This window comes from Ovis aries, chromosome 3 (assembly GCF_016772045.2).
Source record: "Ovis aries strain OAR_USU_Benz2616 breed Rambouillet chromosome 3, ARS-UI_Ramb_v3.0, whole genome shotgun sequence".
NCBI classification, from domain to species: domain Eukaryota; kingdom Metazoa; phylum Chordata; class Mammalia; order Artiodactyla; family Bovidae; genus Ovis; species Ovis aries.
In genome coordinates this window covers 208,794,366-208,820,638 of record NC_056056.1, presented here as the reverse complement: position 1 = coordinate 208,820,638, position 26,273 = coordinate 208,794,366, and the positions used below count along the sequence as shown (strand labels likewise).

The window sequence follows — 26,273 nt, the reverse complement described above, 5'->3', positions numbered from 1 at the left end:
CTGTAAGTGCATGTTGAATTTGTCAAACACTTTTTCTGCATCCTTTGAGGATGTGATTTTTACCTTTGGTGTATCACATTGATTAATTTGTGAATGTTGAAGTATCCTTGTATCCCCGGAGCAAATATCACTTGATCATGGTGTATGATTCTTTTAGTGTATTGTCAAATTCAGTTTTCTAATATTTTGTTGATTATTTTTGCACCTGTATTTATCAGAGTATTAGCCTGTAATTTTCTTTTCTCATGGTGTCCTTATCTGGCTTTGGCATCAGACTAATGTTGGCTTCAGAAAATGAATTTGGAAGTGTCTTTTCTTCTGTGTCTGAAGACTTTGAGAAGGCTCCACCACTAAATACTGTTACGTTGGGAAGTTAAATTTCAGCAATAAATTTTGAATGAAATAAATAAATGTTGGCGAGGGCAACAAATAGTCAAATATAGCACCTTATTCCTTTAACATTTCTCTCTCTGTTTCTCTTTTTCCTTCCCCCCACCTACACACACACACACACACACACACACACACACACTCCATTCAGGTACACCTTGAATGGTATGCTGGATGTTGCCTGAAACCCATAGCTAAGAGAATGTGGGATCAGATACTTCAAAAGCAGAGGCTCACTCACTTCCTTGTCTCTCTTTGCTCATCTCTTTGTCTTTTTCATTTGGAGGCCACGGAGGCATTAAACTATGAGACCTTTTATTGATGATGTTTTTCCTACAATTAAACACTGTGAATTGAGAGGTGGTAAAGTTTTTGACCATGAAAATGAGCAACCTGCTCACAGAGGTCCTGCCATCGTTTTCTCAGAGGTTCTCTGCATAGAGTGGGTAGGAGTTTTGACAGGATGATCTGGAAAGAATATAGAAATATTGATACTTTATGACAGGTACTATTTACCCTTCTGTTTTTTTAATTTATATTTATTTCTGTCAGCTTCCACTCTTATATATATATTTTCAGTCTTTTGTTTATTATTTCTGCATCTTCTCAACACATATTTTTCTCACTAGGTGTTTTTTAACTATTGCAAAAATTTCTGACTTACTCAGTGTGTACATATGTGTCCATATATCTTCTCAGAATTCTACTAAGTCTTTCCTATATATTTCCTTTTTAAAAGATTGCTAACTAACACTACGGGCTTTTCTGGTGGCTCACACAGCAAAGAAAATGCCTGCACTGTGAGAGACCTGGGTTTGATCCCTGGGTAGGGAAGATCCAGTGGAGAAGTGAATGGCAATCCACTCCAGTATGTTTGTCTGGAAAATCCTATGGACAGAGGAGCCTGGTGGGCTGCACTCCAAGGGTCACAAAGAGCTGGACATGACTGAGCGACTAACACACACACACACATAACCAACACTACATTGTGGGGCAATTATCTCCCAATTAAAAATAAATTTAGAAAAGAGGGTTTCCTTTTACAACAGTAGTCTTCACTTGCCCACTGTCACACTGAATAATAGTTAAGAGTAGTTTATAATCTATCCAATAATTTTCCATTAAAATTATGTACATGGGATTTTGAATATAAATTGACTCTGCACTTCTGGACTGGTTATTTTTTAATGTGAACTATTAATATAGACTGTTATTTTAAATTTATATTTGGATTACTATTTCACTGATTAGTATGAATTAAAAAAAAGATATTTTATTTCACTGAATTTTATTTGTCTATTCATTCATTTAATAAATATTTATCAAGCCCGTATTTAGGTATTTAGAAAAGTTTTTCCATAGATATTGTTGGATGAGTGCATACAATGTGCAGGCACTGTCCTAACAGCAGAAACAAGGCTCATATAAGATATACAAGGTCCTTCTTCTAATGGAACTTTCATTCAGAGGAGAGTGTGTAAATTCGAAGATGTCTGTGTTTATATTTGCTGTGGGGTGTAAAACTGATAAACAAGTACATATTTAAAGCAATTTCAGCTGGTGTCAGATGCAGTGAATGTTTCAGCCCAGGAGATAATGAGCCTGTGTTTTCACATGTCATTTGCACTGAGCCATGGACCTTGGATAATCTTATGCGGGGACAGGAACACTCTCAGCTGTTGTCCTGATCCGCTGTTTCCCTGCTGTTTGCAGGAAGAAGACCCAAGAGCTGTCCAGCTGCTGCCCCCTGCACAGGTACGTCAGCCCGCCCCCTCCCCTGCGGCTCCCAGGGGCTCCTTCCTCCCACCAGGGCAGTCACAGGAGGGGCTGCTGCCTTTTCAGACAGGGAGAAGCTCCGGCTCAGGGGAGGAGACAGCGAGTGCTCAGGGCGGGTGGAAGTCTGGCACAGCGGCTCCTGGGGCACCGTGTGCGATGACTCATGGAGCCTGGCAGAGGCCGAGGTGGTGTGTCAGCAGCTGGGCTGTGGCCAGGCGCTGGAAGCCGTGCGGGCCGCGACATTCGGCCCTGGAAATGGGAGCATCTGGCTGGACGAGGTGCGGTGCGGGGGCCGGGAGTCCTCCCTGTGGGACTGTGCTGCGGAGCCCTGGGGGCAGAGCGACTGCAAGCACGAGGAGGACGCTGGTGTGAGGTGCTCTGGTGAGCAAGGGGCTCGGGCTCCACCCTGGGTGAGCAGGGGCAGCGCGGGGGCAGTGGGCTGGGCCGGGCATGGTGGAGAGTTTGTGTTCAGACATCCCGGGTGCTGGGGCTCTTATCTAGGACGGGGGAGCTGGGAGGACTGGACACTGATGTTGTGGAGACTGAGGGGTGATTTCAGACTCAGGAGGGAAAAGGTTTGCCCTGCATTCTGGCCAATTCTTCTTCCCCACACTACTGTTTTTCTCTTTAGGTGTAAGGACAACATTGCCCACGACTACAGCAGGTACTGTGATCCATCCACCAGCAGGAGAGAATACTCAAATACTGGGGACCTGTTCTTCGGGCTCTCTGACAACTCAGAAGAGGAAAGAGTCTGAGGAACTGTGGTGTCGGGGAGGAGCCAGGGCATTACACTGGGGCAATCCCCTGCCTTGATGTCCAGGGTCAAATGTTCTCATGCCCGGGGTCCAAGGACGTCTGGTTCTCATGTTGTAGAATCTAAGGAACTCCCACCTGCCCCTGTGTGTTGATCGTCATCAGTGAGGTGCAAGTCCCAGGATGTTTGATGCTCTGTCTCCTGAAGCCCAAGGAGAGGCGATGAGCTGGGTCCTCAGAGGCTGTCTCGGCAGGGCAGCTCCCTGACAATCCCCAGCTCTGCCTCGGGGCCACACTGGCCAGAGTGGAGTTGACTTGTCTCAGGATGAGACCTGGGGGAGCCCTGACACTGTCTGAGGCTGAGACGCCATTGTCCGGAGTTCCTGAAAATGCTGAAACAGGAGATTTTTCTGTGCCCAAGACTATCTCCAGCCCTTTTTCCTGTTCTCCTTAGGGACCTCAAGTCCTCTCCCTGGTATCTTCTCCCTGCCTGGGGTCCTCTGCCTCATCCTGGGAGCCCTTCTCTTCCTTGTCCTCATCATCCTGGTGACTCAGCTGCTCAGATGGAGAGCAGAGCGCAGAGGTGGGCTGCAGGGGGAACTAGGGACCAGGGAGAATGTGTGCAGGCAGGAGATGGGGCAGTGTGAGGAGGGGAACCTGGGCCAGGTACTGTTCTGAGTTGCAGACTTGATGTGCTCTATGCTGAGCCCTAAGGGCTGAGTAGACAGAGGTTCTTAGGACTTGGGAGGGAGCTCTCATGAGTCATGGCCTCTCCTGTGAGTCCAGACAGAGTTGGTGCTGAGCTTTAATCAGGGTCAGACGAGGGGAGAAGATGCTGACATGGTGCATGGGGTAGGAGACAATGCTGAGGTCCTGGCAGCCCCCATGTGAGCACCAGGGATATGACAGTGGGCTGGCTGGATCGGGGTATCTGGGGAAGCTTCTCTGACCTGCTGGGTGATCTCTCAGCCTTATCTAGCTATGAAGATGCTCTTGCTGAAGCTGTGTATGAGGAGCTCGATTACCTTCTGACACAGAAGGAAGGTCTGGGCAGCCCAGGTGAGTGTCTCATCTGCCCTCCTGGGATCTCTGGTTGTCACCACACCCTGGCTGTGCACATCTTCTCAGCACCTGCAGACCCCATGTTTGCCCCAGGCTCACAGAGACGGCTCCTCCAGAGAAGCAGGATGGCCTCTCAGAGCTCTGTGATCTCCCAGCCTCTGTGTACACTGCAGAAGCCAGGCCTGCCCCTTCTCAGCCTTAACACAGGTCCCATGGGCGTGGGGCAGGTCATTCTGTGTGTTGTGTGATGTTTGTCTCCACATGAGGCTTCCCGTCAGATTTCTCACTGACTAAACTGTCGTATTACACCAGAGATGGTGGGGACAACAGTGACTCCAGATCCGCTCCAGGAAAGAGAGGTGGACCTGGCTCAGCTGGGCTTTCGGAGGAGAGTTTCCCTCAGAGGAAATGTAAGGGGAGTGGTTTTCCTCTGATGGACCAGTGGCATCCCTTGTGTCCAGATGGGGCTCGTCCTCCTTCTCTGGCTGTTCTGTGATGTCTCATGTCGGGGATGGTATCTCTGTGTCCAGAAACACCACAGGCACACAATGTTACTAAAAAATAACATCTGTGAAGCACAATTTGTCGATATCCTTTAGCAATGCTCAAGGGTAAAAGAGTTGCTTTGAGATATGTAGTTTCCACCAGAAAATATTAAGATATGTAAAATCATGTTTTGGCTTATGGACACATCAAAGTGAAACATGGTCTTAGAGAAAAAAGTCTTTTGAAACAAGGAGTGACTGGTGTCTTCATTCAGAAACTCAGAACCTCTGGGTCAGAAGGTATCTTAGGTATTCCCCAGGCCAACCCACTTACTGCGGTTTCATACACTCCCTTGTCTGCTCTTGGAACCCCCAGATCCGAGGACTGATGTCCCTGCTGAAAATTATGATGATGCTGAAGAAGCACCAGTGCCTGGAACTCCTCCTGCCTCTCAGGGGAGCGAGGAGGAAGTGCCCCCAGAGAAGGACGATGGGGCGAGGTCCTCTCAGACAGGTGAGTGGGGTCAGTTGATCTCCTGCAATCTTTCTATCTGGAAAGAGTGAATTTGTGCTCCTCAATGCCCAGCCTCCCTAGAGATTCAAAACATAGGTAATCTCATACATTTGGTAGCATCTCTTGACCATATGCCATATTTAATGCTGTCAGATTCCTTGCAAGGAGTGAGGAATCACTCTGCTTTTGGCATTTATGTCTCTATAATGTGACATAAACTTATCACTTTATATGTGATATACTTGCATGAAGATTTATAGATTAGGGAATTTCCCGGTGGTCCAGAGGTTAGGATTCTGCACTTTCACTGCTAGGGCCTAGGTTCAACCCTGGTCAAGGAACTAAGATCCTGCAAGCATTGTGTCATGGCCAAAAGAGAAACTTATCGATTAATTGAGCATGTTTTTCCAGTAGTCATGTATGGATGTGAGAGTTGGACTGTGAAGAAGGCTGAGTGCTGAAGAACTGAAGCTTTTGAACTGTGGTGTTGGAGAAGACTTTTGAGAGTCCCTTGGACTGCAAGGAGATCCAACCAGTCCATTCTGAAGGAGATCAGCCCTGGGATTTCTTTGGAAGGAATGATGCTAAAACCAAAACTCCAGTAAGTTGGCCACCTCATGCAAAGAGTTGACTCATTGGAAAAGACTCTGATGCTAGGAAGGATTGTGGGTAGGAGGAGAAGGGGATGACAGAGTATGATATGGCTGGATGGCATCACTGACTCAATGGATGTGAGTCTGAGTGAACTCTGGGAGTTGGTGATGGACAGGGAGGCCTGGCGTGCTGTGATTCATGGGGTCGCAAAGAGTCGGACACGACTGAGCAACTGAACTGAACTGAAAAGAAAGCTATGTGCTGAAGAGTTGATGCTTTTGAACTTTAGTGTTGGAGAAGACTCTTCAGAACCCCTTGGATGACAAGATCAACCCAGTCAATTAAAGGAAATCAATCTTTAATATTCATTGGTAGGACTGAGCTGAAGTAGAAGCTCCAATACCTTGGCCAACTGATGTGAAGAACTGACTCCTTAGAACAGACCCTGATGCTGGGGAAGAATGAAGGCAGGAAGAGAAGGAGATGACAGAGGATGAGATGGTTGGATGGCATCACCAACTCAATGGATATGAGTTTGAGGAAGCTCTGGGAGTTGGTGATAGACAGGGAAGCCTGGTGTGCTGCAGTCCATGGGGTCACAGAGAGTCAGGCATGACTGACTGAACTGAACTGAACCAAATTCAAAGGTAGAACAAGTGTTCTAATAAGATCTTTGCACTGTCACATACATGAATCAAACCATTCAGTATCACAGTAATCCAGGTCTACGCCAAATCAGTAATGCTGAAGAAGCTGAAGTTGCCATTCTAGGAAGACCTACATGACCTTTTAGAACTATTACCTAAAAAAGATGTCCTTTTCATTATAAGGGACTGGAATGCAAAAGTAGGAAGTCAAGAGATACCTGGAGTAACAGCCAAATTTGGCCACGGAGTACAAAATGAGGCAAGGCAAAGGCTAATAGAGTTTTGGCAAGAGAACGCACTGGTCATAACAAACACCCTCTTCCAAGAACACAAGAGAGGACTCTACACGTGGACGTCATCAGATGGTCAGTACCAAAATAGATTGATTATATTCTTTGCAGCCAAAGATGGAGATGCTCTATACAGTCAGCAAAAATAAGGCCAGGAGCTGACTGTGGCTCAGATCATGAACTCCTTATTGCCAAATTCAGACTTAAACTGAAAAAAAACAGAGAAACCTACTAGACCATTCAGGTATGACCTAAATCAAATTCCTTATGATTATACAGTAGAAGTGACAAATAGATTCAGGGGATTAAGTTTGATGGGCAGAGTGCTTGATGAATTATGAACGGAGGTTCATGACATTGTACAGGAGGCAGGGATCAAGACCATCCCCAAGAAAAAGAAATGCAAAAAGGCAAAATGGTCTCCTCAGAGGCCTCCACTGAGGAGGCCTTACAAATAGCTGAGAAAAGATGATAAGTGAAACCAAAGGAGAAAAGGAAAGACATATCCATTTGAATACAGAGTTCCAAAGAATAGCAAGGAGAGATAAGAAAGCCTTCCCCACTGATCAATGCAAAGAAACAGAGGAACACAATGGACTGGGAAAGACTAGAGATCTCATCAAGAAAATTACAGATACCAAGCAAGGGAATATTTCATGCAAAGAAGGGTACAATAAAGGACAGAATTTTATGGACCTAACAAAAGCAGAAGATATTAAGAAGAGGTGGCAAGAATACCCAGAAGACCTATACAAAAAAATCTTCATGACCCAGATAATCATGATAGTGTGATCACTAACCTAGAGCCAGATATCCTGGAATGTAAAGTCAGTGGGCCTTAGGAAGCATCACCACGAATGAAGCTAGTGGAGGTGATGAATACCAGTTGAGTTCTTTCAAATCCTGAAAGATGATGCTGTGAAAGTGCTGCACTCAATATGCCAGCAAATTTGGAAAACTTAGCGGTGGACACAGGACTGGAAAAGGTCAGTTTTCATTCCAATCCCAAAGAAAGGCAGTGCCAAAGAATGCTCAAACTACCACACAATTGCACTCATCTCACACGCTAGTAAAGTAATGCTCGAAATTCTCCAAGCCAGGCTTCAGCAATATGTGAATCATGAACTTCCTGATGTTCAAGCTGGTTTTAGGAAAGGCAGAGGAACCAGAGATCAAATTGCCAACATCTGCTGGGTCATGGAAAAAGCAAGAGAGTTCCAGAGAAACATCTATTTCAGCTTTATTGACTATGTCAAAGCCTTTGACTGTGTGTATCCCAATAAACTGATATTTCAGTAGCTTCAAGAAGATACTCATTCTCTAGAAAAGAGTGTTTCTCCATCTGAGGGCCTGTGTAGTTCCTGGGGAGGAGATATCTGTGGCTGCATCTGTGATACTATTTGTGGACATTTGGGAACAGAAGTCAAGTCAACTAAGAGCAGACTTGGGTTGTAAGTGAGGAATTCAGATTTTTCCTGTTTCCAGTCTCCCTCTTATTGTGAATTTGCATCTATCACCTGTGAAAGGAGAACATTTAGATTCCTTTTTATGATTCTTACCATTGCTGGGCATCTCCTTGCTACTGTGCTGCCTGGAAGCAGGTCTCCCAGAGCTCGTGAGCACAGGTCTCCTGTGATGCAGGATTTCCACATGCACGGAGGCCCGGGAGACCACATGAACTGGATCTGAGAGGACAGCTGGGATCCATCCTCACTGGAACTCATGTGAAATAGCCTGAGCCTCCCTCCCCACACCTGGGTCCCAGGGATGCTTTGTCATAAGCACTTGCTTGACTCCTTTCCACCAGAGGGTTCTGTCCCATCCTCATGTCTCAGTTCTAATCAAACTTCTCTTTTCTATTTCAGGCTCTTGTCTGAACTTCTCCACAGAGGCTGCTGATCCTGGAGAAGGAGAAGAGAGCCTCTGGCTGCTCCAGGGAAAGAAAGGGGACGCTGGGTACGATGATGTTGAACTCAGTGCCCTGGGAACATCCCCAGTGACTTTCTCGTGATGCTGTATCAAATATGAGATGAAGCCTCAGATATTCTAATTGCCTGTATTTCAGTAGAGTAGTGCTGACCTGTAATTGAGTCATATGAAAATTGCTCAAAATAAAATATTCTGAATAAATTAACTTTTTGCTGTGCTGTTAATTTAGCAAGTTCCATGGCAAATGGTCCTCAAATGCCATCTTCCTCAAAGGAAATACAAGATGAGTGAGCTCACCTGCTTTCTCACCTATCTTAGAGGCTAATGAGGATATGATCACAAGTGCTCCAGGTCACTCTTATTTAGAAAAGGATGTAAACTTGGTCTACATTCACACACCCCTTCCTAACAAGAGGAACTCATGGGGGGAAAAATAACAGTTCTAAACATCTCTGAGTTTGTAACTTGTTCTTGAACACCAGACTGGGTGTGAGCTTCAAAGTGAAAGGTTGGCTGGTGGGAAAGAATGGATATAGCTTTCCTTATCCTGCCTCAATATTCACAGGCCAATTAAAACTCTAACTGTACATAACTGCCTCTTCTTTTTTCATCTCTCATTTATTCCTTTACAAACACCTCTTTGCTCATCTCCCATGTCTATTTGATTATCCAATCCTTATAAATCCATTCCTTCTTCTCCATCTCTTCCTACTGTTTCTTCAGGATGCTGCTATTTCTTGTCTCTCCAAGGATCTCTCCTTCTAAGTGAATTATATCAGTTCATATACATCTTCAAGTTGATGGAAGGCAACTTGATGCTCACCCACACCCTGTATTCAGGTGGGACAAGAGGGCAAGAAAGTGGAGACCTAGGCAGAGGGGATCCAGAGGAATGGATGTAGATAGAAAGATCAGGAACATTTGGCTATTTATGTTTCAGAGATATGGATGGAGGCATCTGACATGACTGATTTCTTAGAGGAAGCATTTCAGACCAAGGGGCTTCTTTGAAAACATCTATTCTTCAGATGTTTCAAGACTGTTTCAAGGTTGCTTTAATCTGGTTACTACTGAAAATGTAATTGTGATCCTGCTGTGACTCCTCAGGGTAGAGAGAGCTCTCATGAAGAAGTGGCAAAGTAAAGATTACGCTTACACAGCACCACCCCCGCAACCCCCGTGCACCCCCACCCCCTGGCCAATTCCACTGTGGACATGTGGGGAAGCTGCTGAACTAATATAAAACCTGAGAGTGCTGGCCTAGTTCTGAGCTGGACCCACCCAGTTTCTTGGTTGATGACTCTGGATGGTTTCTAGAGCTCCAACCTCCACTCACGCTTGCACTTTTCATAGTTCTAGGCTGTGCTTGGGGATGGGAAGATGCCCAGGGCTTCTTCCAGGGCAGCTCACATGGCTATTCACTTGGGAAGTGATAAAATAGATGATATATGATGAAATAAGGCACACATGCAAGAAGCTCAGTGAACTCCAAGAAAACGCAGATAAACGATTAAATTCAGGAAGACACTATATGAAGAAAATAAGATTTTAAAAAATTATCATCATTATAATTGTTTTTAATTTTTGGTTGCACTGAGTCTTTGTTGCTGCACATGGGCTTTCTCTAAATGCAGCAAGCAGGTTTCTCTGTGCAAGGGCTTCTCTTATTGTGAACAGGTTCTAGGCATCCAGGCTTCAGGGGTTGCAGCATTGCCTCCTATTTGTGATTTGCGGGTCCTAGAGCTCAGGCTCAGTAATTTTTGAGCTAGGGCTCAGTAATTGTTGAGCTAGGGTGTTACTTCACAGAATAAATTCAGATTTTTTTTAACAGAGATAGAAATCATAAAAAAGGAAGTAAACAAGGAGTTTGCTGATGGTTTCATGGTTAGGATTTGATGCATTTGCCGCTGTGGTCTGGATTCAATCCCACTAGGGGAACTGAGATCCCTCAAGCTTTGCAGTGAGGCAAAGAGAATAACAGAAGGAACAAAACAGAAAAATGAACCAAACAGAAATTCAGATGCTTAAGATTCAGTTCAGTTCAGTGGTTCAGTCATGTCCGACTCTGCGACCCCATGGACTGCAGCACGCCAGGCTTCCCTGTCCATCACCAACTCCTAGAGCTTGCCCCGACTCATGTCCACTGAGTCGGTGATGCCATCATCCAACCATTTCATCCCCTGTCATCCCCTTCTCCTCCTGCCCTCAATCTTTCACAGCATTAGGGTCTTTCCTAATGAGTCAGTTTTTCGCATGAGGTTGTCAAAATACTGGAGTTTCAGCTTCAGTATCAGTCCTTCCAATGTATACTCTGGACTGATTTCCTTTAGGATGGACTGGTTGGATCAGTTGCTTGAGGCAACAATGAATGACACGCAACAAAATGAAAAATGCTGCCTAGAGCATCAACAACAGCAGAAGACCCTGTAACTCAGAAGGCAGGACCACTGAGATTACCCAACCAGGGGCCAAAGGAAAAGAGGAATGACCAAGTGTGGAAGAACCTGTGTGAACTGTGGGGCAACATTCACAGAAACAACCTGCACAGTATTGGAGTCCCGGAAGGAGAAGAGAGGGAGAAAGGGACAGAGATTGCACTTCGAGAAATAATACCAGAAAAGTCCCAAAGCTGATGAGATTTAGACATCCAAGTTCATGTAGCTAATAGGTCACTCCTCAGAGTTCATTCAAAATGATCATCCCCAAGACACATTACTTGTAATCAAGAAAAAGAGAGAATTCTGTAAGCAGCAAGAGAAAAGTAAATGCTCACAAAAAAGAAATTCCCTTAAAAATATCAGTGGACTTCTGAGTAGAAACCTGACAGTCCAGGAGAGAAAGGGATGATATATTCAATCTTATGGGAGAAAACAAACAAACAAACAAACCTACCAACCAAGAATAATTTTCTCAGGAAAGTTGTTTTTCATAAATGAAGACGATATAAAGACTTTCCCGATATAAAGTCATATCATGAATATCCTGTTGAGGGAAATAACAATTGAGGGAATTCACCAACATTAGGTTTGTCTTACAATATTGCTGAGGGTAATTCTTCAAACTAAGTGAAGGATGCTGATTTTTATATGAAAGAAATAGAAATATGCAACAGACTTGTAAATGTAAATACTGAATTCAATTCATCATTAATATGGTAGTGTGTTAAACCAGTTAGCTTCAGTCTAACGTATTAAAATAACTATAAAGAAAAAATATTTTGTTCGTGGATACACAATATAGAGAGAGGTAAATTGACATCAAAACCAAAATGCGTAGAAGGGGATAAAAAGTTAGAGCTTTTGCATGTCATTGGAATTAACTTGTTATCAGTGTAGTATATACTGTTGTCCCTCTAAGATGTTTTATGTGAGCCATGTGGCAACAAAAATGTAAAAGCCTACAGTAGATTCACAGAAAGTAACAAGAAGGGACTCAAAGAGCAACATTATCCAAAATTATCAGTTCACAGTTCTAACTGTTGTGCAGAACAGTTGAGTTGTCCTGGTCTCCACATCATCTTTCAAGATCAGCCCAAGAGGACTCCCCTTCAAAAAGTGAAAGACTAATTAAGCTGTCTGTTATTTTAAGCCAAAGAAATCTTTTGGCCCCTCATCTCCTTCCTTATGTCATATCGATGGTGCAGCTGTACTTTTTTAATCGCAAACTTTCTTCCTGTGATATTGCTGTGTGATTTTAATGAAAAAACTGCCAATGATAAGCCATATGAATATCCTGTCTCCTCAGTTGGGTTTGATTAAGACTTATTAAGAAGCCACATGTAGGTACTTTGTGGTTTGTCTTGTGTATCCTCAGAGATAGAGATTTGCAGTGTTCGTTGTGACATATTTGTTGGTGATAAGCTGCTTGTTTTTGAAAATCAAATCTTGCCTTGCTAACTGCAAGAAACATATGCCTTTAAAACAAAAAAATTAGCTAAGTGATGTTCTCAGAAACATTTCTTTATATTTAAGACAATTTCTCTTCAACATTTAGTACAATGCCATTCAGCCATTCAATAAATATTAGCTGAGCATCTATTAAGTTATAGAGAGGGGAGATACAGAGCTTAAACACAGGCACAGGCCTCACTTCAATCCTGGGCCCTGGCAAGGCCTCAGACAATGCCTTCAGACTGCAGGCACCTAGGTTAGCATGCCCAGATTGGGAAGCATTCGATGACAAGGAAAAGAGATCTGTTCACAGAGTCTTTGATGTTAAAGGAGGAACACATTTGCTGTGTTTCCAGTGTTCTTAGGCTGGTCTGCGGGCAGGACTCAGCTGCACCAAAGCTCCACATGTGACAGAGCCTCAGTTCATAGACTTTGAGTCTGAGCAATCACTCAGGCTTTGAACTCTGAGTGCCACCTCAGAGGCACTAACCTTAGGTTTCAGTGGTTTAAGAATCACCACCCACAAGAACTCACTAGCTCTGCAGTTGGTAATTACGTCAGTTCTGAGCAGAAGTGGATTAATAATGAAGTTAATGAAGCGTGTTCTTCAGAGCCTCTCCTTGCTCCAGCCCCTTCCAAGTCCCAAAGGGGCCGTAGGGCTGTGGTTGAAACAGAGAGGACTCTATGATCCTTGCCCCTCACCGTGTCTTCTGCCTGCCTTTTGCCTGTGGGAAACTTCAGTCAAAGAATACGTTTAATTGGAAAAGCGAGAAACGTGGAAGCAAAGGAAAACATTCAGAGGAGACCAAATAATAATAAATTAGTCATTAAGCACAGTAAGGACCTTTAGTTCTTTCTCAAGGGTTATGGATGATATTCTGAGCAAGTCCTGGGAGCTTCTTATAGATACAGAACACCAGGTGGAGCAGTGACTGCATGATGACCACACTGTACCCAGGACTTGAGCATCCACAGTTCTGAGAACTGACCGCAAAGACATGGGAACAAGTACACCCCAGCACTAAAGATGAACTGTACCTAAAACAACCCATGGGTGTTTTGGATGGCATCACCGACTCAATGGACATGAGTTTGAGCAAGTTCCAAGAGTTGGTGATGGACAGGGAAGCCTGGCATGCTGTAGTCCATGGTGTAGCAAAGAGTCAGACACTACTGAGTGACTGAACTGAACTGAAAGTAACCAAGATGACACTAGTCAGACCACTCATGACCAATGTGAAGATGACTGTACTATTTCTGCATGTAACCCCCTCCCACTTTGTCTATAAAACTCTCACCGCCTGCTTGTCATGGGGGGTGAACGTTGGCCTTTGAACAGATGTCTGCCACTGCCCCTGCCAGTTGCCGGCATATGAAATAAAGCAAACTTTCTTTTCCACCAACCTACCTGTTTACTGGCTTTTAAGCAGTGAGCAGCCAGACCCCACACACATACCTTTCGGTAACATGGTCACAAAGAGATAGGCTTTGAATGTGCCATTTTCTTCAGTTGAGGGGAAGAAAATTCAGCAAAATTATTTCTTACCCAAAGGTGAAGAAATTAATTAACTACATAGAGCACTACATCCAGGAATCAGATTTGTTCAGGAAATCAAGAAGAAACTGAAGAGGTTTAGAAAGTACATGCTGCCTTTTCATTAGTACAGGATTGGTGGAAAGCAAAAATATGATGAGCTGACTAACTCGAGCAAAGGAGAGCTGTTTAAGGATGAAGGTCGAGATGCTAAGAGACACATTTGGGAAACTGAGCCTGACTGTCAGCAAAGAGTAATGTAAAGGGAACAGGAGATGCACCAGGGGTGGGCACTCTTAAACAGGACTTAGATCTAGTTGTTGGTCAACCAGAAATGGTGACTGAGAACAAACCAGGCCCAAGAGAGGATGCAAGCTGACCACCTGAGGGAGTATCTTGGGATGAAGACACAGAGGAAGAGGAGATCCAGGAAAGCACCTGATTCATGTGACAGCCTCTGTCTTTTTCTCAAGTCTTCCTTCCCCTTTGGATCTGTCAGAATAGACTCTGCTCTGCTACTGGAACAACTGACCCCCAAATCGCAGAGGCGACACACACATGCGTGCACACGCGTCACCAGCCTGCACGCGCACCGTGGCCAGCGAGGCAGCGTCAGCTGGCGTGCGCACCACTGGGAGCACACAGCTTCTGCGGCAGAAAAGAGAGAGGCTAGCGAGTCACACGGGGTTTTCAGGTCTCCACTCGGAAGAGACACATGTGGCACCACCCACGTTTCATTGGCCAGAATGAGTCACTGGGAGCTAGAAAAACAGCTATTTCATGAGTATTATTGTCAATGCCACATCCTTGGTAGCAATGCTGTCAGTTTTTTTCTTGCCTTGGTGAAGTTTCTGAGCTACAGCTTTGTGCAGAAATTAAATGTGATTGGACCCTCCCCAGAGTGAGATTTGAAGAAGGCGTTTTCTGTCTGGTTCTTTTGTCTGATGTGTCTCTGACTCCTTACTCCACTTCAGTCTGTGCCGAGTGGGATTAGTCAGATTCCATCTCCCTTATCCCTTTCCGGCTCAGTATCATTAACTCCGGGTGGTTTTCAGCATTTGTTCATGCATTCATTTCTTTATTTATCCACTATTTGCTAAGCTCTTTCTTTTTTATTTTTTAAAATATAAATTTATTTATTTTAATTGGAGGTTAATTACGTTACAATATTGTATTGGTTTTGCCATACATCAACATGTATCTGGTAACGATAACCCTGTTAAGATCTTTCTATGTCTTTACTTGACTTTAAAGAGATATTGAAGAGTAAGACACAATACTTGCTCTCAAGAAGCCCCCACTTTGAAGACAGTGGACAAGATTTTATCGATTAAATAGGCACAGTGGTAATTTTGAGCTGGGGAAATTAGAGTGCATTTAAAAATGAGAAGATTTATGAGTTTTCTTTCTGTAGTGGGCTTAAAAATGTGCCCTCTAGAATTCAAATATACATAAATGTAATATGCTCTTTTTATCACTGATTTCATCTTGTGCACTAGCAAGGGATGTTTGTGTGGACTGAAAGTTCCATAAAGTTAACACAGACTCTCCTATTTAAAATTTGTCCCTCAACTTAGCTCGGGTTCATTGTAATAATTGTTTTGTCATTTCTAGTTCAAGCTCCCTGCTCCGACTGATTTTTCTCTATTTACGGAGGCACCTTCTTGTCTCTCCTCCCACAGATGGTGTCTGGGGTCGGAGGGCTTCTTCCTTTCCAACAGCAGTGGGGAAGGGTCCTTGGTCAGCATGTGCTCCACTTAGAATCTGCTTGTGTTTGATTTATTAACTTTGATCTGCTCTTGTCTCTGGGTATCTGATGTTGCACTATGGAGGAATGAATGAGGCCAATTCAGTGCCACACTCTTTGATGTTTCTGGTTATACACTGTAAAGGGCTGAACAGAGGTGATGGGCTGGACATCACCAGCTCATAACCTTGCTTTCCTTCATGCCCTGGTGATGAAGTGGTCTTTGGTAAAGGAGTCTTTCCGAACCTTAGTCCCATCCATGCAAGGAACACAGATGGTGAGGCAGGTCTCCAATGCTTTGGTATAACAACTCCATTAATATTTTTCCATTAGAGTTGTATGCCTCTTTTTTAATTAAAAAAATATTTAGTATTTTAGTCACTCTGATTGGTCTGAGGAAATTTTCCTCAAGCAAGCAGGTTTAATTATTAGCCTCTGAAACCACCATATTCTCATGGTGATTTGGGAATAATAATGCTACATGTTGTATTGCTTTAGAATCCATAAGGACAAATAGTTAGCCTCAGTAAAAAAACAAGATTTTTTCTGCTTTTTACTTCTGCACTTCTAATTCAAGCAGAAGCTGTTCACATTTTTTATAACAAAATTGCTTCCTGTTACAGTTGTTGTGTGGTTTGAATTGAAAATGTGCCAAATGATAAATTCATAAACATCCTGACCACTTGGCCATATCTGATTAAGACCAGAACAGGAGGCTTCATGGTCCTCACCTGTCAGTGTTCTGTGGTTTGTCTTCTTTATCTTCAGATAGAGAGAGAAATTTGCAGCGTTTATACATGTTTAGAGCTGGCTCTCTCAGCACTGCTCTTGTACTGGGGCTAGGTTGTTTCTAGTTATTGCAATTTACTGCATTCATTGCAGAAAGGTGTTGAAGTGAGCCGTATATAGCTCATACCATTTAACAGTATGGAAATGTCATTAAAACGAATGATGCAGGGTGCATTGTGCTATTACATCCTCACAACAAGTTAAATTATTTCTCAAAAGATTTCTTTTGATTGAAATGATTTGTGTAAAATACCAGGCTGACATTCATTCATTCAGGTATACAAGAGACATCATTACGATTTTTAGTTAGCCAAGCATTGGGGATATGGAGGTGAATTAGACACAAAATGTTTTACCAAGTACATTCGAGTTTATAAAGTAAAATGATTAAGTAAACAACTTAATTTACAAAAGCTCACCAATGGTAAGCTTGAGGTTCTTGAGCAGTTACATGGGGCACAGAGAGAAGGAGTGATGTGTGGAAGACTCACAACTCTGAATGGCATCAATGACCATCACAGCATGTGGCTCCTGGGAGAGCTCTGACAGCCTCGGTCAAGGTTCCAGGTAACAGAACTGCATTCTTGTTCTAGAGTCCTGGGGTTCCTGGGATAGGATGGTGGAGATGCCCTAACACTGCTTCTCTATTACTACTACGTGTGTGTATGTGTGTGTGTTAGTCACTCAGCTGTGACCAACTCATTGTGACTCCACGGACTGTGGCCCCTCCAGGCTTCTCTGTCCATGGGATTTCCCCGGAAAGAATACCAAAGTGGGTTGTCATTTCCTTCTCCAGAGAATCTCCCTGACCCAGGGATCGAACTCAGATCTCCTGCATTGCAGGCAGATTCTTTATCATCTGAGCCATCAGGAAAGCAGGTTAACAGTAGTACATACTACTACTACTATGTGCTACTGCTATTGCCTGGAAAGTTCCGTGGACAGAGGAACCTGGCATGGGTTCGCAAGGTGTTGGCCACGACTGAGCACATCAGCATCAGCACGTGTACTACTGTTAACTGGTGTTGTCAGATCACATGCTAATGCCAACTCACCTAATCCGCACCAAAATCAGTCATCTTGGTGGCGTCATAACCGTCCTTTACTAATCAGAGAGTGTAAGAACCCTGTTCAAGACCCACACTTGGCCTGTGGCTAAACTGTGAGTCAAGACCAGGCAGTCTGTCTCTCGAGCCTGTTTTCCTGACCCCTGTACTGCACTCTCTCATGTTCATTGTGGACACTGCTGGGTTAATGTCCTCCCTAAAACTTTCCTCCTTCAAATCTTTGATAAGATTGGATACTGAGATTTCTTTCTGTGTCAGAAAGATGTAGCTTCATCCAAGGGTGAGTTGGTCCATGTTGACCCTGCACCCCCAGCTCTGGGGTAGAGGGTGCTGTGGGGACAGGCTGCCAGCCCTGAGTTTGCCACTCCTTATAGCCTACCTCTTTCTATAAAGTGTCTGGAGCTGCTGACAGCATCTCACCTGTGAGATCTCCATCCCAAATTGAGACCATGTGTACCTGGTTCACTAAACACATCCCTGTGTTATCCTGTGGGAGGGATACTGGACCCCAGGAAGCATGTCCTGTCTTCTAGGTGTCTGTCTGGTGTTTTCTGGTGATGGTGTGGAGTCCATAACTGGGTAAGGCATGATGACTCTGGGCCCAGGGGGAGTAGAGCATCAATTAAAAGTGACTGAGCAGATCCTGGTCTTGCTTCAGCAACTGAGTTTAAATTTTGATTTTGATATTTATAATCAGTTTTTATGATTAATCTGTTAAAGGTCCAGATATAGAAGGAGATGGGGTCAGGTACAGTCATGGGGCTTGAGAGTGAGAGGACCAGATGACAAGGAAGTGATTCTTGCATCAGTGATGGGTAAATATTAGCCTATTTAGAGGAAGAAAAGCATGTGTTCAACTGTCTTTTCTCCCAAGTCTCAATAGGAAGGACAGGCATGGCAGGACAGAGTAGTTGTGTCTCCTGACTGGGATGAGGGGTCCCTCTGGTGGGGGATGTGGCAGGGCTGTGGACTAACCTGCAGCTGCCCTCAGTGTTGGCCCTACTGAGACCTTAAGGGGGGCCGTGGGTGGCTCTTGAAGCTGTCTCTGAGCTCTGGAGGGGACTCTGGGGCCTGTGTGTCACAGATGCTTCCTTCCACGTCTGTGCTGAAAAGACGGAGTCAGGGTGAGGGGGCCTCAGGGTGGGCTTGTGTGGACCACAGGGCTGCATCATGGAAATCTTGAGCCTGAGGGGCCATGAGGAAAGGGGGCAGCACATTAGTGACCTTGAATTTCGATGGGGGAGCTCTGTCTTGAATCCCTTATGGCCCTTCTCAGTCTCTCTATTCATCCCTGGGGTACTTCTAGGGGAGAACCTGGGAGCTTCTCTGATGAGTGGAAACAGAACAAGGCAGCAATGGCTACACTGGACACCATCCCTTCTGCTTGGATCTGTCCCCTCAACCCACCTGGGCTTCCATTCTTGCCGCCACCTTTCCTCTTAAATGCAGAACAGAGGAGGTGGGTTCATTGGTGGTTTCAGGCAGCATGAACCCCTTTCTCTTCTCTGCTTCACTCACCTCTTCTTTGCCCTGCGCCTGCAGCTGTCATGTAGCAGAATTTCTCTTTCCCCATCTCTCTGGAGCTGTTCCCTTAAATTATATTTTGCATCTTTTTTAGTTATGGTTTAAAATACAAATGTATCCTGAATCTTATCAAACCATACTCTCAGCATATAAAGGGGGTACATGTGGGGTTTAGAAATCTTTAGTCTTTCTAAAGTAGAATTTTCGTGTTTTCTTTGTTTAGTCACTTAGTTGCGCCCAACTCATTTCGACACGTTGGACTGTGGCTGGCCAGGCCATTCTGTCCACGGAATTCTCCAGGCAAGAATACTGGAGTGGGTTGTCATTTCCTTCTCCAGGGGATCTTCCCGACCCAGGGATTGAATCCACGTCTCTTGCTTTGTGGGCGGATTCTTTCCTGCTGAGCCATCAGTGAAGGCCCCTGTTTTCTTCTAGAGATCCCTGCTCCTATTTTGGTGGGCTAGAGTTGATTGACGACTCCTACTTGCTCTTTGTTTCCTTTAAGAGCAATCTCTTTCTCTCTGTCAGCATCACTTAGTGACTAGCTGAAAGAGATACTTCACATAAAATGAAATGCAATAAAGGGAAAGGGATTTAACATGTCTGAATGTCCCTATAGGGAACCCGCCTGCCAATGCAGGAGAAGCAGATTGGATCCTTGAGTCAGAAAGATCCCTTCAGAAGGAAATGGCAACCCCCTCCAGTATTCTTGCCTGGGAAATCCATTGCACAGAGGAGGCTGGCGAGCTACAGTCCATGGGTTGCAAAGAGTCAGACACGACTGAGCATGCAGGCACTTGCTCCAGGACCCAGTCTCCAGATCATTCTGAGACGGGGGAAAACCCTGCAATCCCATCCCCCCAACTTGGTGGATCTCACTTCATGCCTTCACAGTCACCTGTGAATTTCTGTACTCCTGGTCCTCATTTTCTGCTGACCTGATAAATACACTCATATTTCTTCTTTTTCTTTTTTTAGAACTAATTCAAATGTATTCTTTTTAATGGCTGAGTAATACTCCATTGTGTCTATGTACCACAGCTTTCTTATCCATTCATCTGCTGATGGACATCTAGGTTGCTTCCATGTCCTGGCTATTAGAATGACATTGAAACATGTATAATATCATATATGAAATGAATCACCAGTCCAGGTTCAATGCATGACACTAGATACCTGGGGCCGGTGCACTGGGACGACCCAGAGGGATGGTACAGGGAGGGAGGTTGGAGGGGGGCTCAGGACTGAGAACATGTGTATACCCGTGGTGGATTCATGCCAATGTATGGCAAAACCAATACAATACTGTAAATAATTAACATCCAATTAAATAAATAAATTTATATTAAAAAAACATACCCTTGAACAACCAATGAATCAAAGAAGGAATCAAAATGGAAATTAAAAAAATTTTGAAACAAATGAACATGGAAACAGAACATACCAAAACTTGTGAGATGTAGTGAAAAGCAGTTTTAAGAGGGAATTTTATAGTGATAAACACATATTAACATAGGTGAAAAAATATTTCAAGTAAATAACTACACACATCAAAAAACTAGGAAAAGAGCAAACTAGCCCCAAAGTGAACCAAAAGAAGGAAATAATAGAGATAAGAGCAGAAATAAACACTAGAAAAACAATTTTAAAAGATTAACAAGACTAAGCTGTTTTTATCTTTTATTTTCTTTTTTTTGCATTATGTGTATGTTTTATTTTATTTTAAAAAAAAATTATTTTTCCTTTATTTTACTTTACAGTACTGTATTGGTTTTGCCATACATTGACATGAATCCGCCACGGGTGTACATGATCTCCCAATCCTGAACCCCCCTCCACCTCCCACCCCACACCACCCCTCTGGATCATCCCCGCGCACCAGCCCCAAGCATCCTGCACTCTGCATCGAACATAGACTGGTGATTCGCTTCCCACATAATAGTATACATGTTTCAATGCCCTTCTCCCAAATCATCCCACCCTCTCCCTCTCCCGCAGAGTCCAAAAGTCCGTTCTATACATCTGTGTCTCTTTTGCTGTCTCGCATACAGGGTTATCTTTACCATCTTTATAAATTCCATATATATGAATACACTCGCATTTCAAGTTGTGCTTCTCAAAAACATTTATATGCATATACACACATACCTATGCACATATTGATTTTCACCTTATAATAATTCACTGAACTGAAAATTTATGCTTTGGGCACTTTTTTGTATGTATGCTATACATCAAATTAAAAAGCTAAAAACTTAAAAAAAAAAAAAGACTTCTTGTAGTTCTCTGCTTCCACCCTGAGCTCAGTGCCGGGGAAGATCAATACTTGATTCTACAAAAGTTATTCTCCAGAGTCAACAGATCCCACACCCAGACCCTGTGAGATCTCACAGTCTTCATATATTGAGTAGGGTGATCTGGGGAGAAGAAAAACACTCATGATTTTTGATGTACCTTTTCTATCCCAGTCCTGGTCATGGGACCCGGCTCTCAGGACCACGGAAGCAGGAGGTCAAGGACCGTGTTGTTCATATAAGGAGATGTTGAAGATTCAGAAGCTCATTGGTGTTTGAGCTTCAGAAAGTGGCAGATGCAGCCTCCGATAGTGCCTGAAATGGTGAGAGGTGTCGCTATTGGCTCTCAGGAGGGAGGGTGTAAGGGGTGGTCTATATAGACCCCAGTCGGCACCCTGACGCCTCCTCGCAGGCTGATCCTGCAGCTGGGACTGTGACCTTGAGGACGTGGGGTCAGGATGGCTCTGGGCAGACGCCTCTCCCTGTGGGGACTCTGTGTCCTCCTCCTCGGCACCGTGGTGGGTGGTCAAGGTAAGAGCTGCCCCTCTGTCCTGGGTCCACAGCAGGCAGGTGTCTGGAGTTCTGGAGCTGAGCCTCAGTGTTTCTGACCAAAAACCATGCTGATGTGAATATTGGTCCCTCTCCTATTGGGGAGGGGGTCCATTTGTCGTAGCGGCAGATTTTACAGAGCAGTGAGGTTTTGTCTGGACTGAGCTGGGTCAGCCTGAGTCCCTCCACTGTCTCTCTTGTTTTCAAGGAGCTTCTAGGGTCCCAGTGGCTCCCAGTGTGTGGAAGGTCCAGCGACTGACCCCAGCGGGGACTCTGGGCTGTTCCCACACGCTCCACGTGCCTGGTGTGTGAGCACTGCCCCTGGGTCCCTGTGTTTCCTGTGTCTGTGCTCCTGCAGGCTCCGTGATTGTGTGTGTGTATGTGTGTGTATGTGTGCAGGTGAGAAGTGTGTGAGGGTGTGTGTGTGTGAGGGTGTGTGTGTGTGAGGGTGTGAAGAGTGTGTGTGTGTGTGAGTGTGTGAGGGTGTGTATGTGTGAGGGTGTATGTGGGTATGAAGAGTATGTGTTTGTGGAGAGTCTGAGGAGTGTGCAAGTGATGTATTAAGGTGTATGAGGAGTATGTGTGGGTGAGTGAGGGTGAGAGAGGAGTGTGTGAGGGTGTGTGAGGGTGTCTGTATGGGGGGGAGTGTGTGAGCCTCTGTGTGTGAGTGAGGGGAGGTGGAGCCTGTCTGTGTGAGAGGAACAGAGCTGCTGAGCAGGGACTGAGTCCGTTGGTCTGTGAAGCACACAGGGTGTCCACAGGGCTGGGTGTCATGGCCGCTGCATGTAACTGGATCAGAGATAATCGTGCACCTGCCTGCCTCTCTCTGGCTCCTCTCCCCCATCTCTCGGGCTCCCCTCTGCTTGTTGCCATGTCTGCCTAGCACTGGGCTCTGTGAGAGGCTCTGCCTGCTGGCCTCACCTGTTCCCACCAGGTGTCATTAGGGAGCAGAGAAGCCCGCATCCAGGAGAGGGGCCCTCTTGTCTGTTCAGTTCAGTTCAGTTCAGTTCAGTTCAGTCGCTCACTGGTGTCTGACTCTGTGATCCCATGGACTGCAGCATGCCAGGCCTCCCTGTCCATCACCAACTCCTGGAGTCTACCCAAACTCATGTCCATTGAGTTGGTGATGCCATCCAACCATCTCATCCTCTGTTGTCCCCTTCTCCTCCCACCTTCTCTCTTTCCCAGCTTCACGGTCTTTTCAGATGTGTCAGCTCTTCACATAAGGTGGCCAAAGTATTGGAGTTTCAGCTTCCACATCAGTCCTTCCAATGAACGACTTGTTCTTCTGTCTGTAAAGATCAGTTAGATGTAGCCCCACATGTATAAGTTCCCAAGTCCCTGCCCTGGTCCCCATGACTCATTTCCTGATGTGCTGGGGGCCTGGGACGGTCCTTTCCCCTCCCAGGATCTGCTGTGACTCTGTAGGGAGCCCTTTCTCCGTGCCCTCTCCTTACCCTCCCTGGAGCTGCTTTCCCCTGAGTGAGGGTGGAGAATATCACCAATCCTTCTTCATGGTCTGCGGGGTTTCTTTGGACAAATCCGCTGATCTCCTTATGGGAGTCCTCTTGTGTGAGAGAACTTTTTTCTTCTCTTTAGACTTAGAATTCTCTCTTTCTCATTGCATTTGAACAGTTTACTCTGTGAGTCTTGGAGAAGGTTGTTTTGGCTTGAAATTTTGGGGTGTCTTATTAGCTTCTTTAACTAGGATGTCCAGATCTTTCCCCAGGTTTGGAAATTCGCAGCCTGTCTTCCTGTTTTAATTATTCACTTCTGGCTGTGCTGGGTCTCCTTGCTGCCCGCGGGCTTTCTCTCGCTGCGGTGAGCAGGGGCTGCTCCTCGCTGCAGTGCACAGGCTTCTCACTGCAGGGGCTTCTCTTGGTGCAGAGCACAGGCTCTGGGTGCGCACGTGTCAGCAGCTGTCACACGCTGGCGTAGCTGCTCTGCGGCATGTGGCATCTTCCTGGACCAGGGATTGAACCCATGTCCCCTGCATTGGCAGGTGGATTCTTAACCACTACACCACCAGGGAAGTCCTCAGCCCTTAATTCTTTTCTCCTTCACTTCTTCTGCTGTGACTCCAGTCCATACGTTGTTTCTCTTTATGGTGTCCACTGGCTTTCTGTATTCCTTTCATTCTCTTTTGGCTCCTTGATTTGGATGCTTTCAACTAATCTTCCTTCTAACACATTGATTCTTTTGTCTTTTTCCTTCCCTTGGTCAAGTCTGTTGTTGAGTCTCTGTTGAATTCTTCAGTTTACTCATTGCGTTGTGCATGTTAAGTCGCCTCAGTCATGTCTGACTCTTTGTGACCCTGTGGACTGTAGCCCACCAGGCTCCTCATCCACAGGATTCTCCAGGCAAGAATACTGAAGTGGGTTGCCATGCACTCCTCCAGGGGATCTTCTGGACCCAGGGATTGAACCCGAGTCTCCTACATTTCCTGAACTTGCAGACAGGTTCTTTACCACTAGTGCCACCTGGGAAGCCCATTCATTTATTATTCAGCTTCAAAATATCTGGTTGAAGAATTGAAGAAGTGAAAGTCACTCAGTCATGTTTGACTCTTTGTGACTCCATGGGTACACAGTCCATGGAATTCTCCAGGCCTTACTGGAGTGGGTAGTATTTCCCTTCTCCAGGGGGTCTTCCCAACCCAAGGATCAAACCCAGGTCCTCAGCATTGCAGACTGATTCTTTACCAGCTGAGCCACAAGAGAAGACCAAGAGAACTGGAGTGGGGAGCCTATTCCTTCTCCAGCAGATATTCCTTATGCAGGAATTGAACCAGGGTCTCTTGCATTGCAGGTGGATTCTTTACCAACTGAGCTATCAGAGCATCACAAAATATCTGGTTAGTTCTTAAAAAAAAATAGTCTTCTGATGCTGGGAAAGATTGAAGGTCAGAAGAGAAGGGGACAACAGAGGATGAGATGCTTGCATGGCATCACTGACTGAATGGATATGAGTCTGAGTAAACTCTGGGAGTTGATGATGGACAGGGAGGCCTGGCATACTGTAGTCCATGGGGTCTCAAAGAAAGAGACATGACTGCGTGACTGAACTGAACTGAACTGAACTGAACACTGGTAATGTCTCCATCTATGATGTTCCTACTAATGAACTCCTTTTTATATGCAGAAATCAGAGTCATCTTATGACTTAATTGCTAAAGTGACATCTGATCACTTTTGTCAAATTCCATTTGTTAGATGCGTGTTACAGGTACATTGGAGTGTGGAATTACACAAAGACATGAACACCAGATGGCAGGAATAACCAGACATTTTAGAGCCTGTTACCCAGCCCTCTGTTCCTAGGCTGGATGAGAGTCTTCCTATGGACAGGGAAGGAGAGGGATAATTCCTCCCTGTTTCCTGGGCCATGAGCTTAACTGGGATGGGGAAGCTGGGCCCTAGTAGCCTTGGGCGCATCTACAGGGAGGGCAGCATCCAGACTCTCTGAAGGCCTGTCCTTGGTGGTGTCCCTGGAGCTGGTTCTACAGGCGCCTGAGAAACACCTGGTGCCTCCCTTCCTGCTCCGTGTTCAGTGATGGCACACTGGGGGCTTAGAGTTGGCCACGCTGGGAATGTTTATACCACAGAGGTCAGGAAATACTATATCCCATGCACTGTTTTGCTCCTCAGAGAGCTAATGTTTTAAATACTGTACCACTCTAAGTCTCCTAAAATCTTTCCTGTTTTGTGTCACTTTTGCAGTACTGGAGCTGAGGCTGAAGGATGGAGCTCACCGCTGTGAGGGGAGAGTGGAAGTGAAGCACCAGGGAGAATGGGGCACAGTGGCTGATAAGGACTGGAGCTGGAAGGATGCATCTGTAGTGTGCAGACAGCTGGGGTGTGGAGTTGCCGTTGGTATTCCTAAACAGGCTTATTTTGGACCAGGAGTGGGCCCCATTTGGCTTTTGTATACTTCATGTGAAGGGGTGGAGTCAACTGTCAGTGACTGTAAGCATTCTAATATTAAAGACTATCGTAATGATAGCTTTATCCACGACTGGGATGCTGGAGTAGTCTGCTCAGGTAAGTCCTAAATGGTCTGCATGGGGATCTCTAGCAGGAAAAGCCTCTGTCTTATCACCAGAATGACTCGAGATTATGGATACAGCCTTCAGAACATGCTTGGGTGAAGGGTCTTTGTGATGTGTCGCAGGAGGCAGAGGTGAGGTCAAAAGTTTCACACAGATTCAGCTTCTGGATTCGACCTCTGTGACACAGTCTCAGCATGGTAATTGTTCTGTATTCTTTGACATATGGTCAGTAAGGTGTGGCTACATTGTTGTGGGAGGGGGATGTCATAGGAGAGTTGTAGGCAACAAGGTTTATTATCCTCATTGGTCCTAAAAGTCAGAGATACACACTCCATCAGGTTGGTATGTGGGTGATGTGCCAATAGAACAGCCTCAACCAAGCAATGGT

The 26,273-nt window shown here is 45.1% G+C and overlaps 1 protein-coding gene and 1 pseudogene across 1 annotated transcript in view; both read left to right on the top strand.

Moving 5' to 3' along the window:
* LOC114113798 (antigen WC1.1-like) overlaps positions 1–8,648 on the top strand; it is a 59,462-nt gene extending 50,814 nt beyond the window's left edge. Inside the window, exons 14-20 of the mRNA XM_042247611.2 lie at positions 2,104–2,145; positions 2,233–2,547; positions 2,798–2,830; positions 3,377–3,505; positions 3,892–3,981; positions 4,846–4,983; positions 8,380–8,648. Coding sequence (XP_042103545.2) covers positions 2,104–2,145; positions 2,233–2,547; positions 2,798–2,830; positions 3,377–3,505; positions 3,892–3,981; positions 4,846–4,983; positions 8,380–8,525 — 893 coding nt within the window. The 3' untranslated portion in view covers positions 8,526–8,648. The remainder of the gene's footprint in view (positions 1–2,103; positions 2,146–2,232; positions 2,548–2,797; positions 2,831–3,376; positions 3,506–3,891; positions 3,982–4,845; positions 4,984–8,379) is intronic.
* A 13,045-nt stretch (positions 8,649–21,693) lies between these two features.
* LOC132659492 (antigen WC1.1-like) overlaps positions 21,694–26,273 on the top strand; it is a 63,342-nt pseudogene continuing 58,762 nt past the window's right edge.